This window comes from Capsaspora owczarzaki (genome assembly GCF_000151315.2).
Source record: "Capsaspora owczarzaki ATCC 30864 unplaced genomic scaffold supercont2.11, whole genome shotgun sequence".
In the NCBI taxonomy this organism is placed as follows: domain Eukaryota; class Filasterea; order Ministeriida; family Capsasporidae; genus Capsaspora; species Capsaspora owczarzaki.
In genome coordinates this window covers 578,572-592,470 of record NW_011887302.1, presented here as the reverse complement: position 1 = coordinate 592,470, position 13,899 = coordinate 578,572, and the positions used below count along the sequence as shown (strand labels likewise).

Below are 13,899 nucleotides of genomic sequence, written 5' to 3'. Positions count from 1 at the left end.
CGCGGGTGCGCGACAGCGCCTCGTCCTCGCACGCGGACGATGTGAGCAGAGTGCGGCTGTCACCAGCAGCGGCGGACTTGGTGGCAGCGTCGCGCTCCTGGGTGAGCGAGTTGTGAACACGATGCGCCCCGAGAGCCCATCGCATCGGAGCAAGCAAATGGTCAAGCTGATTGGCAGTGTGGTGGATGTGCACGTTGGGCGCGGATGTCTGCGGGCCTTGGAGTGAAAGATGCACCGCCGCGAGATGCAGAACAATATCGCGGACTAGCAAGTGACGCTGCGACACGGGATAGCTTTGCCAGACGACGGCTTCGCAGACGCGGCCGTCTTTGAAGCGGCGCAGCTCGGCCTTTTCGCGCCACAGGGCACGGAAGGCTCCGGCCGCCTCGGCGTCGTCGGCACTCGGGCCCATATCCACCACACGAAGCGATTGCTCGCTGTGGGCAACAATGCCTACTCGCAGCGCAAAGCTCGGTCCCTTGGATGACGACGCCGAGGACGACGCATTGGCCTTGCTGGGCTTGCGGCTTCCGAATGGCGCCATGTCCCAAGCGCCGAGGTGAACGGCAGCCGGGCCAGCTTCATTGCAGCCCCACTCTGTTGACTGCAGATCGGACTGGGTCGCATCGGCGGAAATCAACACTGGAGTCACAGTCACAAGCTGGACGCGGTCGCTCAGGCCGCGAACAAGCAGGCTATGAAGCGTTTTGGCGATGTGCTGCGCATAGTTGCCGTTTGCCTGCAGGAAGGCGTCTTGCACCACCTCACGGGTTGAAGACGCAAGCGTAACAGCAGCGCCGGGCAGCGGGTGGATGCTGTTGGTACGTCAGAATCAGGCAACATGAGCAACCATCCGCACTTTACGAATGCAAGCTTGTTCTGTCTCAACTTACACGAACGTATGGTCAAACTTAATCTCGGGCTGTGCTCGCACTTGGAACAGAATTTCATACGGGTCGCAACCAACCGCATCGAACGACGAAGCAGCAATTCGTGCCTGGTGGCGAATCTCATCGTACTGGCTTCGAGAAATCGAGTAGAACACGTTCAGGAAGCCGGAAGCGTCCACGAGCGTGATAGGGAATACTTGTTGGAACAGGGCTAGATCGGGCTGTTGAGGTCCAGAGAGAAGCGGAAGGTGAGTTGCTTTGTTTGTGTTGGCGAGTCGTGGATCGACAAATTTCATAGACGCATGCAGACATACCTTGGAATCGACGTTTGAAGGCATGGCAAGAGGAGTCTCGGTCAAGTCGGTTTGAGCTGCCACCCAACACAGTGAACATCAGTTTTCAATCAAAAAAACTCTTCTCTCATGCTCTCGTCTCACTGTCTTCTGCCGCCCAAACTCTTACCAATAAACTCAAGCATCACCCGGAAGACTTGAATGGCCGTCATGAACTTGGTCACGCGCTTGCCGCTGTACAAGTAACAGAGCAGGAAGGCAGCTTGCAGACCGGAAAAGTGCTTGTCGAGGTGCGCGACACGGAGCCAGACCTTGAACAGCACGAGACCGTTTGAGAGTGCACCGCTGGTGCTTTGAGAGAGCACGGCGTGGATCTCGGCGAGGTGCGCGGAGAACATCATGTCCATCAAGATGGTCGAGTTGTAAAGAGGGGTCGGCACGCCGGCGTTGGCTATCAAGGCAAAACAAGAGAGTTAGAAGCCATTGCACACAACATGAAAACTTCGTCAGAACTTTGCATTTACCATCATCGGCATCGGCGCCGCCTGCCGTGGCGTCGTCTCCAAAGATCTTGAAGGCTCGAGCGTTGTTTCGCTCGGGGGTAAGCTTGGAGAGCTTGAACACGGCAGCCGAAACAGCCGGGAAGATGCGGATGGTGAACTGGGATTGTTGGTTGGTGCCGGCATCTGTTGACGCAAATGAAGGATTTACCATCAAGAGCGAAAACGTTAAAAAAGGGGGGGGCATCCTCAGGACTATCAATGTCATACACTAGACACCCACTCACATTGCGGTCGGACGGAGAGAATGGGGCGCGAAAGGTCCGAGTCGAATGCAAGCGCAAAGTGCACGTTAGCAAATTCGGCGGTGGCCTTCAAGCGTGCGGCAATACGCGCAAGGAAGAGCGCGCGCTTGTGGTGGTAGCGATAGTTGATGTTGTCCTTTGCTTGGAACATGCCCTGCAAGCGAACATCGAAAATTGTAACGGTGAGCAGAGTGTATGGAGGCTTTCGCAAACCGTGAAGCAAATCCAATGACGTACAGCAGGCATCTCCACAGCAACGTCAACAGTCATATTCGGCTTCGTGAGGACGCGAAGGTTGTAACTGCCGACGAGCGCAAACGAAGAAGGAGTCTGGAACTGGAACTTGATGGACGAAGCGGCGGTCGCGTAGAGCGGCGGAACAACACCAAGCTTTGCAAAATCGGCAGCAGAGACCTAAAGCGGAGAGACAGAATAATCGACGCGTTTGTCAGACTCGGCGAGCCCAAACCCCCCCCCCCAAAAAAAAAAACCCCAACGGCAACCAAAGAAAAAACAACAGCTACGACGCATAAAGTCAAGGTCCTCACCTCACGCTCGCTCTTGTCGCTCGGCATCGACTCGATTTGCTGCTTGAGAGACAAGAGAGCAGCCTCAAGTGTCTTGTGCTTGGAGTAATTGAGTTTGACTTGGGTGAGGAGTTCTTCGATCTACGATGGAGCAGCAAGTTAGCCATGAAGCCCAAACGTGGACAACATGGTTTGAGTGCGCACTATACCTGCATGCGGAAAAGGTTGCCTTTGTACAGGCTTTGGGACTCGCGTAGTTGCCGCATTTCATCGGCGGTGGGAAGAGGTGCGCGGCGACGTGCAACAAAGCGAGGATCGGTGAGGTCTGCATCAAGATTGGCATCGGAAACGTCCATGTCCGTGCTGGCCTCGTCGAGCGCATCACCATCATCATCATCGTCATTGTCATCATCGGCTTCCGCTTCATCGTCGTCGTCGTCGTCGTCGTCGTCAGCAGCCAGTGCCATGAGATCAGTGTCATCGTCCTCTTCATCGTCGTCGTCTTCGTTTTCGTCGGCTTGAACCATGCGTTTCGGCAATGCCTTTGCCACTGCGTTCTTTGCCGTGTTCTGAGGTGACTTGGTCGACTTGGTCGGTGTTTCAGTGGATTCAATCTGTGTTTCACACATGGTAAAAAGCAAAAGCGCATTGAGTTTTCCAGCATGGAGTCTCTCCGACTTTTTGTCAGTCCGGCAACAGGTCAAAATGGAGCAGTGGTTGCAGCAATAGAGAGTCGAGTCACGGCGAGTGGGAGACGGTGAGGGTTGGCTTGGTTGGCTTGGTTGAGCGACTCCACATGGAGAGAAGCGCATTGAGGGGGAGATGTTCGACTCTCTCCAAAATCCCACGGTGCAGTCATCAACCATCAGATCCTGACACTGTTCGTTCGATCCACAACACGGAGACTGGAACCCGACGGGGGACAAAGGGGGGGGCCATGGGAGGAGGGAGGGCAATGGTGCTACTGCCGCCACGAGGAACGCAAGTGAATCACTCACACGAATGCGCTTGCGAGCAGCAGAAGCAGCAGCAGCAGAAGCAGCGTTGGGGGTCAGAGTCGCAGTAGGCGAGGCAGCCATGTCCGACTGGGAGTGGGAGCGGCGATGGCCACGGCCGGGCGTGCTGGACGCTGCAGCTTGAGCTTGAGCAGCTGGCGTGGACGCCTTCTTGGCTGGAGCGGGCGACTTGCTGGGTGTTGCAGCCGCCTTCACCATTGTATTGGAAAATTCAAAGAAGAGTGTGTGTGTATTACAAGGAAAACAGAATGACAATGCACAGTCAAATCAAAGTGCAGTGCGTCCCGCCGAGCTCGTCAGCATGGCTTCGTCTTAGAGCTTTGGTTTCTTTCCTTTCCTTTCAATTTCCATTGTCATTTCCATCACTGCGTATTTCTCTCTGATGTTGACTTGCATTTTCTTCGTTGTCTCCACTCGTTCTTTTTTATTGGATCCCACATCTAAGATCACCTGAAAAATGTCTGCCATCGCCAACACCGGGTAACGACAATCAATCCCAATCCGAAGCCACAGTGTCGTTTGTTGCGTATCAGCAGATCGACGACGCGTTTGTAGTCGTTGTTGTTTCAGATTGACGTTTGTCTGTAGCAACAACATAGCAGCATGAGTTGAGAGTGAGTGAGTTGAGAGTGAGTTGAGTGAGTTGAGAGTGAGTTGAGTGAGTTGAGATTGTCGGAGGCGGAAATCGGGTCCGTCATCATCAGCTCGTCCTATTCAACAAAACCACACACAGCGTCATAAACCACACACAGCGTCATCAGAGTCTGCGTAGATGTGTGTGTCGCAGTGTGTGTGTGTGTGTGTGGGGGGGTTGCGCAGTCAAGCAAAGCAGCAGAGAGCAGAAGCGGAGGGAGATCCAAATTGGCTGGGATCTCCAACTCTTACTCACTCACTCACTCACTCACTCACTCACTCACTCTTACTCACTGTCGATATCAACGGATGGAATGCGTACTAAACGTTTGACCCTGTTTGAATCGCTTTCTGGCAGAGCGCTCAAGGGCGTCACCATCTTCATCACTGGCGCCAGTCGCGGCATCGGCAAGGCCATTGCTCTCAAGTGCGTTCCCCCTCTGGACATTTTGACATGGTTTTGCTATTGAGAAAGTTGCTGCTTGTTTTTGAGGAGGGGGTTGGGGGGTTCTAAGTGAGTGAGTGAGTGAGTGAGTGAGCGAGTGAGTGAGCAATCCCCGTTGAGAATTGACACGGGATGGCGCTTCACGTGCTATTTGGCGGCTGAGCACGGCTGAATAAGCCTGAATTGGAATTGGGGTGAAATAAAAGAGCAAAGAGAAAAAAAAAAAAGTCGATGACATTGCCAATTGGGATCATCTTGGCACTACTGGGTTGTTGGATTCAAGCGCAAAAAAAAACACTCAACTCTCTCTCTCTCTCTCTCTGTCTTTTGTGAAACAGAGCGGCGCGCGATGGTGCCAACATTGTCATTGCTGGTAAGCAAGAATAGCAACAACCTTGCAACAATAGTGCACACAATCATTGACTTGGTAAACCCTTGCTTCTTGCTTCCATTGATGCATTGACAGCCAAGACCACCGTCCCGCATCCCAAGCTCCCCGGCACCATTTACACGGCGGCAGAGGAGATTGTTGCCGCCGGCGGTCAGGCTCTGCCCTGTGCGGTCGACCTTCGCAACGACGACCAGCTCAACGAGGCGGTCAAGCAAGCGGTGGCCAAGTTTGGCGGCATTGACATTCTCGTCAACAACGCCTCCGCCATCAGCCTGACTGGCACCGCCGAGACGCCCCTGAAAAAGTGCGTACTGTTTTGTTTTGTGTACTTTTTTGATTGGTATCGTGGATGTGGTAATTTGGTGCTGACGCGCGCTCCGTTATTTTGCTAGGTTTGACTTGATGAACGGCGTCAACGCTCGCGGTACCTACTCGGCGTAAGCATGCACTACAATTTTTAGATTGCTTGTGTTTGTTTGTTTGTTTTTTTTCCGTGCTTTAACTCGCATGTGCCACTTTCTGCAGCTCGCAAGCCTGCTTGCCTTACCTCAAGAAGAGCAAAAACCCGCACATTTTGAACATTTCGCCGCCGCTGAACATGCGCCCCAAGTGGTTCAAGAACCACGTCGCATACACCATGGCCAAGTACGGCATGTCGATGTGCGTTTTGGGCATGTCTGAGGAGTTCCACGACGACGGCATTGCTGTCAATGCTCTTTGGCCGCAAACTGGTGGGTATTTGCTGATTCGTGCAAAAAAAAAAAAAAAAAGGTTGAAATTTGGAAATGCTCATCTCAACTCTACTCTTCTGGCGCTCGCAGCCATCTCGACCGCTGCCATGGACATGCTCGCCGGTGGCGAGGCCGACAAGGTGTGCCGCAACACGCACATCATGTCGGACGCCGCGTACGTCATCCTCACCCAGAACAGCCGCCAGGCCAGCAACACGGGCAACTTTTACATTGACGAGGCTGTCCTCCAGCGTGCCGGCATCAAGAACTTTGACCAGTACGCGTGCGTCCCTGGCTCCAAGCTGATGCCCGATTTCTTCCTCGAGGACCACGACAACGCTGCCGCTCACGAGTCTCTCAGCCAGATTGGCGGTCGTACTCCCTCCATTGAGGCGAACGCTCGCGCATCGCTGCATTCGGAAAAGGCTGCCGCCACTGCTGCTGCCCCGGCTGCTGCTGCTGCTGCTCCCGCTTCCAAGCTGGACAAGATCTTTGTCGGCGTGCGCCCCGCCCTCTCTTCCGCCATTGTTGAAAAGACCAAGGCCACGTTCCAATTCCAAGTTGCCCAGAACGACGGCTCCACTGGCTTGTACTACATCGACCTCAAGACCGGCTCTGGCGCGTCCGACAAGGGCGAGATTGCCAATCCCGACGTCACCATGATCCTGTCCGAGGATACCCTGGTCAAGCTGTTCGCTCGCGAGATCAAGCCCACTGCCGCCTTCTTTGCCGGCAAGCTCAAGATCAAGGGTGACATGACCAAGGCCATCAGGCTCGAGACCCTCATGACCACTGCCAAGCTTTGAGAGTCTGCCCTTTCGTTTGTTTTGAGTGTGAAATAAAACCAACGCTTTTCGTTCCTAGGCTTTGCTTCGTTGTGAAATAAAAATTGAATCCTAATGTTACAGGCATGGACGATTACAACAAAAAGAAAAAAAACGCTTGATACTTTAAAAGCCGGTAATGTCAACATCGTCATTGTCGTCCAAGACATCGCCTTGCATGGTGAGTGGCGGAATGATGGAAGCGCTGTTGGACGACGCAGCGGAAGGACCAGCACGGCGACTGCGTTTCGACGGCTGCAGAACAACCTCTTCCCCAGATCCATCGTCATCCTTGTGGCGACGTTTCTGCCGAGACCGCGGTGCGCCCGCCGCGCCAGCTGGTGCGCGTGGTTTGCGAGGACGCCGTGTCTTTTTCGAAGGATTGGCAAGCTGCTCCAACCCCTCGGCAGCACCCTCGTCGTTCCAAGCTCCGTTCATGGCAGCCAGCGATTCGGCCGACGTGTCTGGCGCCTCCGGCAAAGCATCGAGCTGAATCGCACCTTCGAGCAAATCGCCCTCCACCGCGTCAGTGACCAGCTGTTGGTTGTCTTGTTCGTCGCCCAAAAGAATTGAAACGACATCGTTGGCTTTCGGCTCAGACCGGAAGTGTCCGCCAGCGATGACCATTTTATGAATCTGAGAACCAAAAAAAAATTGATCACCCAAAAGTTGAGACATTTGCGTCACATGCCGACTACGGCTCTCGGCTCAACAACTCACCTCGCTCTTCTGCCTCGCTCGGGCAAGAATGCGCTCCTCGACTGTGCCTTTGGCAATCAGCCGGTAGACAGTGACTTGGCGAGTTTGGCCCAACCGATGCGAGCGGTCCATGGCCTGCTGATCAACAGTTGGGTTCCAGTCGCTGTCGTAGAAAATGACAGTGTCGGCGGCGGTCAGATTGATACCAACGCCGCCGGCGCGTGTCGACAACAGGAAGACGAAAATGTCGCTGCGCGTCTGAAAGTTCGACACCATGTTGTTGCGCGTCTCAATCGTCGTCTGGCCATCCAGGCGCACATAGCGATGCAACCGAAAGTTCATAAACTCTTCGAGAAGATCAATCATCTTGGTCATTTGTGAGTAGATGAGGACGCGGTGGCCCTCTGCCTTGAGCTTGGTCAGCAACTTGTCCAGCACGACCATCTTGATCGAGTCGGTAATGAGGCGGCTTCGGTCTATCACGGCCACAGAGTTACAAAAAAGTCAGCTCACACCAACGCACTGTTAAGGCGCAACACCAACCAAACGATGATGCCTGCAAGAAAAACACACCTGGAATGGACACGTGCGAAAACACCGGTCTGGGAACCGAGTTGTTAACCAAACCCAAGCGAGCAAGTTGCAACTCGGACGATACAGGATCCCGGAGCTGGAACAAGCAGCGGTCAATCATGCCCCCATCCACAAGTGGACGGCTGGCGAAATTTCGTTCCACGGGCAGACGAGGCAGGCCAATCAGAACTGGTCCGCTTGGGTCGAGTCGATTGCGAGCTTCATTCATTGAACGAACGCCAGTGGGTCCGAAAAGGAGGCGATGCACGCCCGGAGAACGCAAGATCTCGTTGCGATCGCGCACAAAGGACGCGTCCGAGCACAAAAACTCGACAGGACGTGCCACAGCCGGAGCCATCCAGAACTGCAAATCCGATCCGAAATGCCCCATGGAGAGCAAGTTCTTGTACTCTGTTGAGAACACAAGAAGGGGAAGCTGCAGCTGTGCGGCTTGATCACCGCGGCAATGCAGGAGCCGTGTTGCGACTGGTACGAGCTCAATGCTGTGGGATGAAAATTAGAAGAAGGGGAAGAATCGATGAGCACTCTTTCCAACGATCGCGATGATTTCAGCCCAAACAAGCCCGTACCTGTTGGAAAAAGTAACTTCGGGGTCGTAGACTTCACGTCGAGATTGCTGGCGAAGCGCATCGCACAAGAACACCTCCGCAGGGCCCAGTCCGATCAGCAGGTCTGAATGCGACACGCGCATCAAACGCACAAAAGAGAATCCCGATCGAGATGTCGAGTGCGTGCGCACCCAGCGTCGTGGACTCGTGGGCTTGTTGTGCACGTCACGGTCGATTCGTTGGTCATTGACACCAAGCATGCACGCATGCACATTGGTCGGATGGAAAATGTTGAATCGGAGCGCACAAGTCCGCAAGTGCTCGTTGGATGGTAGTAGCAATGCTGGAAAAGGACATCGAAGGGACAGAAAAGAGTCAGCGAAACGTCGCGAAAAGCACCAAACCCAACCACACACACCCACGACTCAGCTTACATTCACGATACACGAGCTTTGGAATGGAGAAGGAGATTGCGTTGCGATTGACGTCGCCAACATCGACGGCGGGCGCTTCGCCGTACTTGAAGGTGCGTGGCGTGCCGTCATCCACTTGCGACACCGAAAACAAAGGCGCTTGGAACTGGAAAGGGGAGCGTGGACGGCGACGCTCAAACAGCTCGGGATGGTTGCAAACCTTTCTGAACTGCATAATCATGTTCATTAGATGTTGTTGATCGGGGGCACGCTGTGATGAGCTCGAGCCGCCAGGCGCGGAGGTGGAAAGCAGCTCGTCGACCGTCAGTCTGGACTGCAATCCCTGATAGAGTTGTCGCTGACGCGAAGTCAAGTAGCACGGCACAAGAAGCTCAATCTGATGATTTATAAGAAAAGGGAGGCGGGGGGGGCGGATACACCCCAGGATGTACACGCGGAAGTGTTAGCACAAGTTTGAGCAGTTTCGTGAATTTTGCAACTCGTCGCACCTTTTCACCGAGCTCATTCTCGACGTCCTTCTTCACGCGACGCAGCATAAACGGCTTGAGAATCATGTGCAATCGCGACAATTGAGCTGAAGAAAGCAGAGGCAAACCAGGAGATCAGAGGCAAAATCCAGCAAAATCCAGCAAAATTTAACAAAAAAAAAAAAAAAAAGAGAAACATCCATTTCTTCGCTCAATCTCAATGCGGTCTGTACTTTTGTCAAGGCCAGATTTGTTCTCGGCATGGCTCTCAATGTCTTTGGCAAACCACTCTGAGAACTCTTGGTGTGAGTCAAACACGGAGGGCATGATGAAGTGCAACAAAGCCCACAACTCGGTCATGCTGTTCTGAATTGGAGTGCCGGTCAGCAAAAGCCGATTGCGGCAGTTGAATTTGAGGAGGGTGTTCCACCGCACGCTGTATGGAACGATGATTGAGCCAAGAGTCAAAGGTGATGTGGAGTGAGATTTCAACAGAAGAAAACGGGGCGTTCGCGTTTCGACCAAAATGACTGTTACCTGGCGCTACTCTTGATGGCCTGAGCTTCGTCTAAAACCATATACTGCCACTTGACCCTCTGGAAGTACTTGTCATCAAACACAATCTTTAAAAATGCCGATGCAGTGAGCTTAGGCGAAAAACAGCAACCAAGTGTCGCTGTTCAGAGCAATCCCCTCACCATTTGATAGCTTGTCACGAGAACATGGAACGCAGCGTCTTTGGTGTACAAGAGCTTGTTGTTAAAGTATTTTCGAAGGACCTTGCGGTCGTTGGCGTGACCCCAGTAAGGCAACACCTGAAAGAGAACGAACACATGTGTCAGTTGCATTGTCAAGCGAAAACCAATCAACACGACCATGCCAGCCAGATCTCGTCAATACCTTGAAGCTGGGTACAAACCTCTCAATTTCTTGCTGCCAATTGTGCAACGTTGACGCAGGAGTGACAATCAAAAACGGGCCCCAAGTGTTGTGCTTCTGCTCAACACAGGTGAGCAGACGGCCAATCAATCTCAAAAAGCATGTTCTGACAGTCGCAAAGGCAAGACTCGCACCTCGGCAATATGAGCGAGGAGCGCAATGGTTTGAATGGTCTTGCCCAAGCCCATTTCGTCGGCAAGGATGCCATTGATGCCTTGGTCGTAGAGTGATGCCAACCAGCTCATGCCCTTGAGTTGGTACGACTTGAGGGTTCCCACAAGGATGGAAGGAGCTGAGAGCAGGGACGAATCCGCGATGCGAGGATTTGCCAAGCTCAATTCGTCGTCTGTTCGGGAAGGGATTGTAGGTAAGGCAAAGGCAAAGTCAAACGTGCGTGTTGCTGGTTCTCGGACCAGAAGAAACGGTCTGTTACCTTCGCTAGCCTCTTGGCGCAGGCGCTGAGACTCTGTGTCGAATTGCTCGGTCGCTGTTCGAGAGCTTTGATAGGCATTTTCAGCGTGTTGCCGCGCCTGAGCTCGAAGAGCATTGACATCTCCATCTATGCCAAATAAATAACAATGAAGTGAGTGAAATCAGTAACACGGGCAGAAAAAGCAGCAACGAACGAAAGGTACCTGGGTTTTTCGAGTCAAGATCAGTGGGCGCGTTCAATCTCGAGAGAATCTCATCTTCTGACGTCGAGTTGGCTAGAGTCGGGGCAAGAGCAAAAGGAAATAGTAAGCACCAGGTTCAAGCACGGGAAAGCGACCTACCAACATTGTCACCGAAAAAAAAAAACACGAAAAGGCTCACTTTGTAGTTTTCTGCTCATGAAATGCGCATAAAGCTCCGTTTGTGTCAACAGGAAATTGAGCTTGCGCTTCTGGCGCTCTTGCTCGCGCATTTCCATCTCCATCTTGCGCTTGTCAATCTCTTCGCGCTCAGCCCGCCGACGAGACTCGCGTTCGTCCTTCTCGTTTTTCTTCCAAAACGAAAACATCTGCGCTCGCGAGTAAAATCGGAATGGTGAGTCTCAAAAACCAAAAAGACACTGCATACCTCTCTGCAACACTTTGATGTCACAAACCACTCACCTCGCGATTGAGTCGGCGGGCGCGCAGTTTGGAATCTTTGAACTGGCGCTGAGCCCGAGCATTCTCTTGCTGCATGCGACTCGTAACCATCCGCGCAGTGGCTTGGGCAAGACTGCGGCTCGCCTGCACTGCACTGGCGCGCAAGGCATGGGCGGGGACGACCTGATTTAAGGCGATGGACATCCAAATGTGACGCCGAGTAACGAGCTCAGTGTCGTCAGACCCTTCGAGAAAGGCAGGTAGCTCGTGCTGTCCAGTCGACGACGACGCGGTGGAGGCAGCTGTGGCGACAGTAGCGCGTTGAAACCGATTCGCAACGCGCTGATGAATGGCAAGCCGAATTTGCTCCTGCTCCTGCACTCGGCGTTGCTTGAGCTCTTCAGCGTCGCGCTGGCGGCGGACGATTGCATCCTTGCGACGCTGCGCTTCCTCTCGGTGGCGGATTTCACTGTCGAGCATGTCGCGCTCCAACTTGAGCTTGTTGGAGAGACGCGGGTCGTCGATGGCGCCAGCCGAGCCGCGAAGAAACAGACTAGAGTACTGGTGCACGGGGGCGTACGAGCGTGGGTTTCGGAGAGCGTTGCGCGACATGCGCTTTTGCATCTTGTGCAGCCGCAGCATAATACGGTATTCTTCCGCTGTCGGTTGCAGGTCTTCTGCTGCTTCTTCGGCGCTGTCCGAGTCAGACTCGGTGTCGAACGCTGTCGGGTGGAGTGCACGCAGAGCGTCGTCCACAGTGCGCATCCGACGAGTGCGGAATGTTTGGCCACCAACAGCAAGTTGCATCGGGAGAGGACGTGACACGCTTGTGGGAGCGCCAAGCAGCACAGTTGCCTCGTCTTCGCTGCTGTCGCTTAACTCGCAAATCTCCTCCGAGTTGACAAAGGCAGATCGCATGAGTGCAGATCGAAGCGACTCGCGCACCTGACCGCGGGCCAAAGTGGCAGCAGAAAATTGCTCATCTGCCGACACATATTCGCCGTCCTCGTCCGAGCAATCCGTGCCGGGAGGTAGGTTGGTGACTCTGCGACAATGGACGTGGAATGTAACCAGAGCAATTGAGCTTATTCATATGACAGCTAGAGAAACGCCATGACAGACCAGTAAAAAATGGAGACAGAACGTTGGTGATTTGCTGTCTCGTGCTCTGCACGACATTGTCAACAGACAGCATGGCGGCCAGTTTGTTCAGTGCTGAAGGAATGAGTTCAGCTACGTCGTCGGTGGCTGGTTCAGAGCTTGCTTGCTGCTGCTGCTGCTGCTGCTGCTGCTGCTGCTGCTGCTGCTGCTGCTGCTGCGGCAGTTGCAACTCGCCAATTAGCTGGGAGGGCTGTTTCAAGACCGATGAAGAACTATGTTTGCCAACGCAACGACAGAAAGCAGAGGTGTGAGAAGTCTTGTTGGTCAATTCAACAAGCCAAAGTTTCGGAGCAAGCTGCACACCAACCTCGAGGCGCCTGCGTTATTGTTTCGTTTCGATCGACTGTTGACAAGGAAGGGATGGGATCGGAGCACAAAAAGTGAGTGCAAACGCCCATAAAATTGCAACAAACTCAACAAGGACCATTGAAAAAAAAAATCCAAACACGTGGTGTCTTGCAATTGTCGGATGAAGCTCTTTTCGAGCTGTTACCTGGAGGATGGTCGAGCGGACGCCGCAGCAGCAGCAGTGGACGAGAGCACTGCAGCGGGACCCAAGCCAGGAACGACCCAATCTGCAAAGACGGCGCCTTCCGGCAGCCCTGGAGCCAGTGCGGCGACATTGGCTGGCAATGCATGCAGCGCAGGAGACGGACGGGCGCCCATCGTCAGAAGCCCAGCGCCCGGTGCAGGTCGGGCTGTGGATGAGGAAGAGGAGGACGCGATTGAGAAGCGACCGTACGACCCTGTGCCTGCGCCTGCGCCTGGGCCTGCCGCTGCTTCTGCCTTCGTTCGATGGGAAGCTGCGAGCGTTGACGCTGACGTGACGTTGGATCGCGGGTTGCGCGCGGTGGGTGCGAGGCCGAGGTCTTTGGACGGTGACCAGTCGAGCTCAGCAGCCGCTCCTCCATCATCGTCGCCGTCTGTATCATCATCATCATCATCATCATCATCTTCGTCGCCGAGATCATCATCGCCGTCGTCGTCGTCATCATCAACATCATCATCATCATTGATATTCTCGTCATCGTCATTGTGATTCATGTCGTCGTCCTGCTGATCCTCAGTCACACCTGCTCCTCCGACTGCTGCTGCTGCTGCTGCTGCTGCTGCTGCTGCTGCTGCTGCTCCAGAGGCAAGTCGCCGAGCTGCAGGAGAGCGAACGCGCGGCTTGCGTGCAGCTGCTTGCGTTGCCTGCGCAGTCGTGAGGCCTGGGTTGGCCATTGTTTTGAGCTGAGAGCAGCCAAAAAGTCTGAGAAAACCAGGAGTGGACCTACACTTGTTGTTCGATGTTGAATTGACACAGACGCAGAACCAAAGCGTCAGCTCGCACTGAAGCTGTATTGTGCGACACGGCGTCTTGCATTTTGGGGTACTGCCACTGTGGATTAGGGGAAGAGCGGGGACGAGGGGGAAAAGGGATGAGCGC

General features: G+C 53.9%; 3 protein-coding genes across 3 annotated transcripts; 1 reads left to right on the top strand and 2 right to left on the bottom strand.

The window, feature by feature from the left end:
- Positions 1-193: 193 nt before the first annotated feature.
- On the bottom strand, positions 194-3,729 carry CAOG_08975 (hypothetical protein; the record flags this gene model as incomplete). The annotated part of the gene is made up of 10 exons (XM_011272351.1): positions 194-815; positions 894-1,111; positions 1,205-1,260; positions 1,353-1,634; positions 1,708-1,869; positions 1,971-2,142; positions 2,226-2,402; positions 2,537-2,656; positions 2,725-3,129; positions 3,514-3,729. Coding segments are annotated over 10 exons (2,430 nt in total), but the record flags the coding sequence as incomplete, so codon positions are not given.
- A 228-nt stretch (positions 3,730-3,957) lies between these two features.
- CAOG_06388 (SCP2 sterol transfer family protein) lies at positions 3,958-6,638 on the top strand. Its single transcript, XM_004345087.2, has 7 exons — positions 3,958-4,011; positions 4,523-4,591; positions 4,948-4,982; positions 5,076-5,304; positions 5,393-5,437; positions 5,526-5,731; positions 5,822-6,638. The coding sequence occupies exons 1-7, from the start codon at positions 3,989-3,991 to the stop codon at positions 6,535-6,537; spliced, it is 1,323 nt and encodes a 440-aa protein (XP_004345137.1). The 5' UTR covers positions 3,958-3,988; the 3' UTR covers positions 6,538-6,638.
- On the bottom strand, positions 6,609-13,694 carry CAOG_06387 (DNA helicase; the record flags this gene model as incomplete). The annotated part of the gene is made up of 18 exons (XM_004345086.2): positions 6,609-7,191; positions 7,276-7,730; positions 7,828-8,330; positions 8,418-8,739; positions 8,831-9,206; positions 9,319-9,404; positions 9,531-9,733; positions 9,835-9,920; positions 9,996-10,112; positions 10,198-10,293; positions 10,371-10,582; positions 10,670-10,795; positions 10,872-10,943; positions 11,050-11,236; positions 11,331-12,354; positions 12,449-12,682; positions 12,778-12,813; positions 12,964-13,694. The coding sequence occupies 18 exons, from the start codon at positions 13,692-13,694 to the stop codon at positions 6,682-6,684; spliced, it is 5,376 nt and encodes a 1,791-aa protein (XP_004345136.2). The 3' UTR covers positions 6,609-6,681.
- Positions 13,695-13,899: the final 205 nt, after the last annotated feature.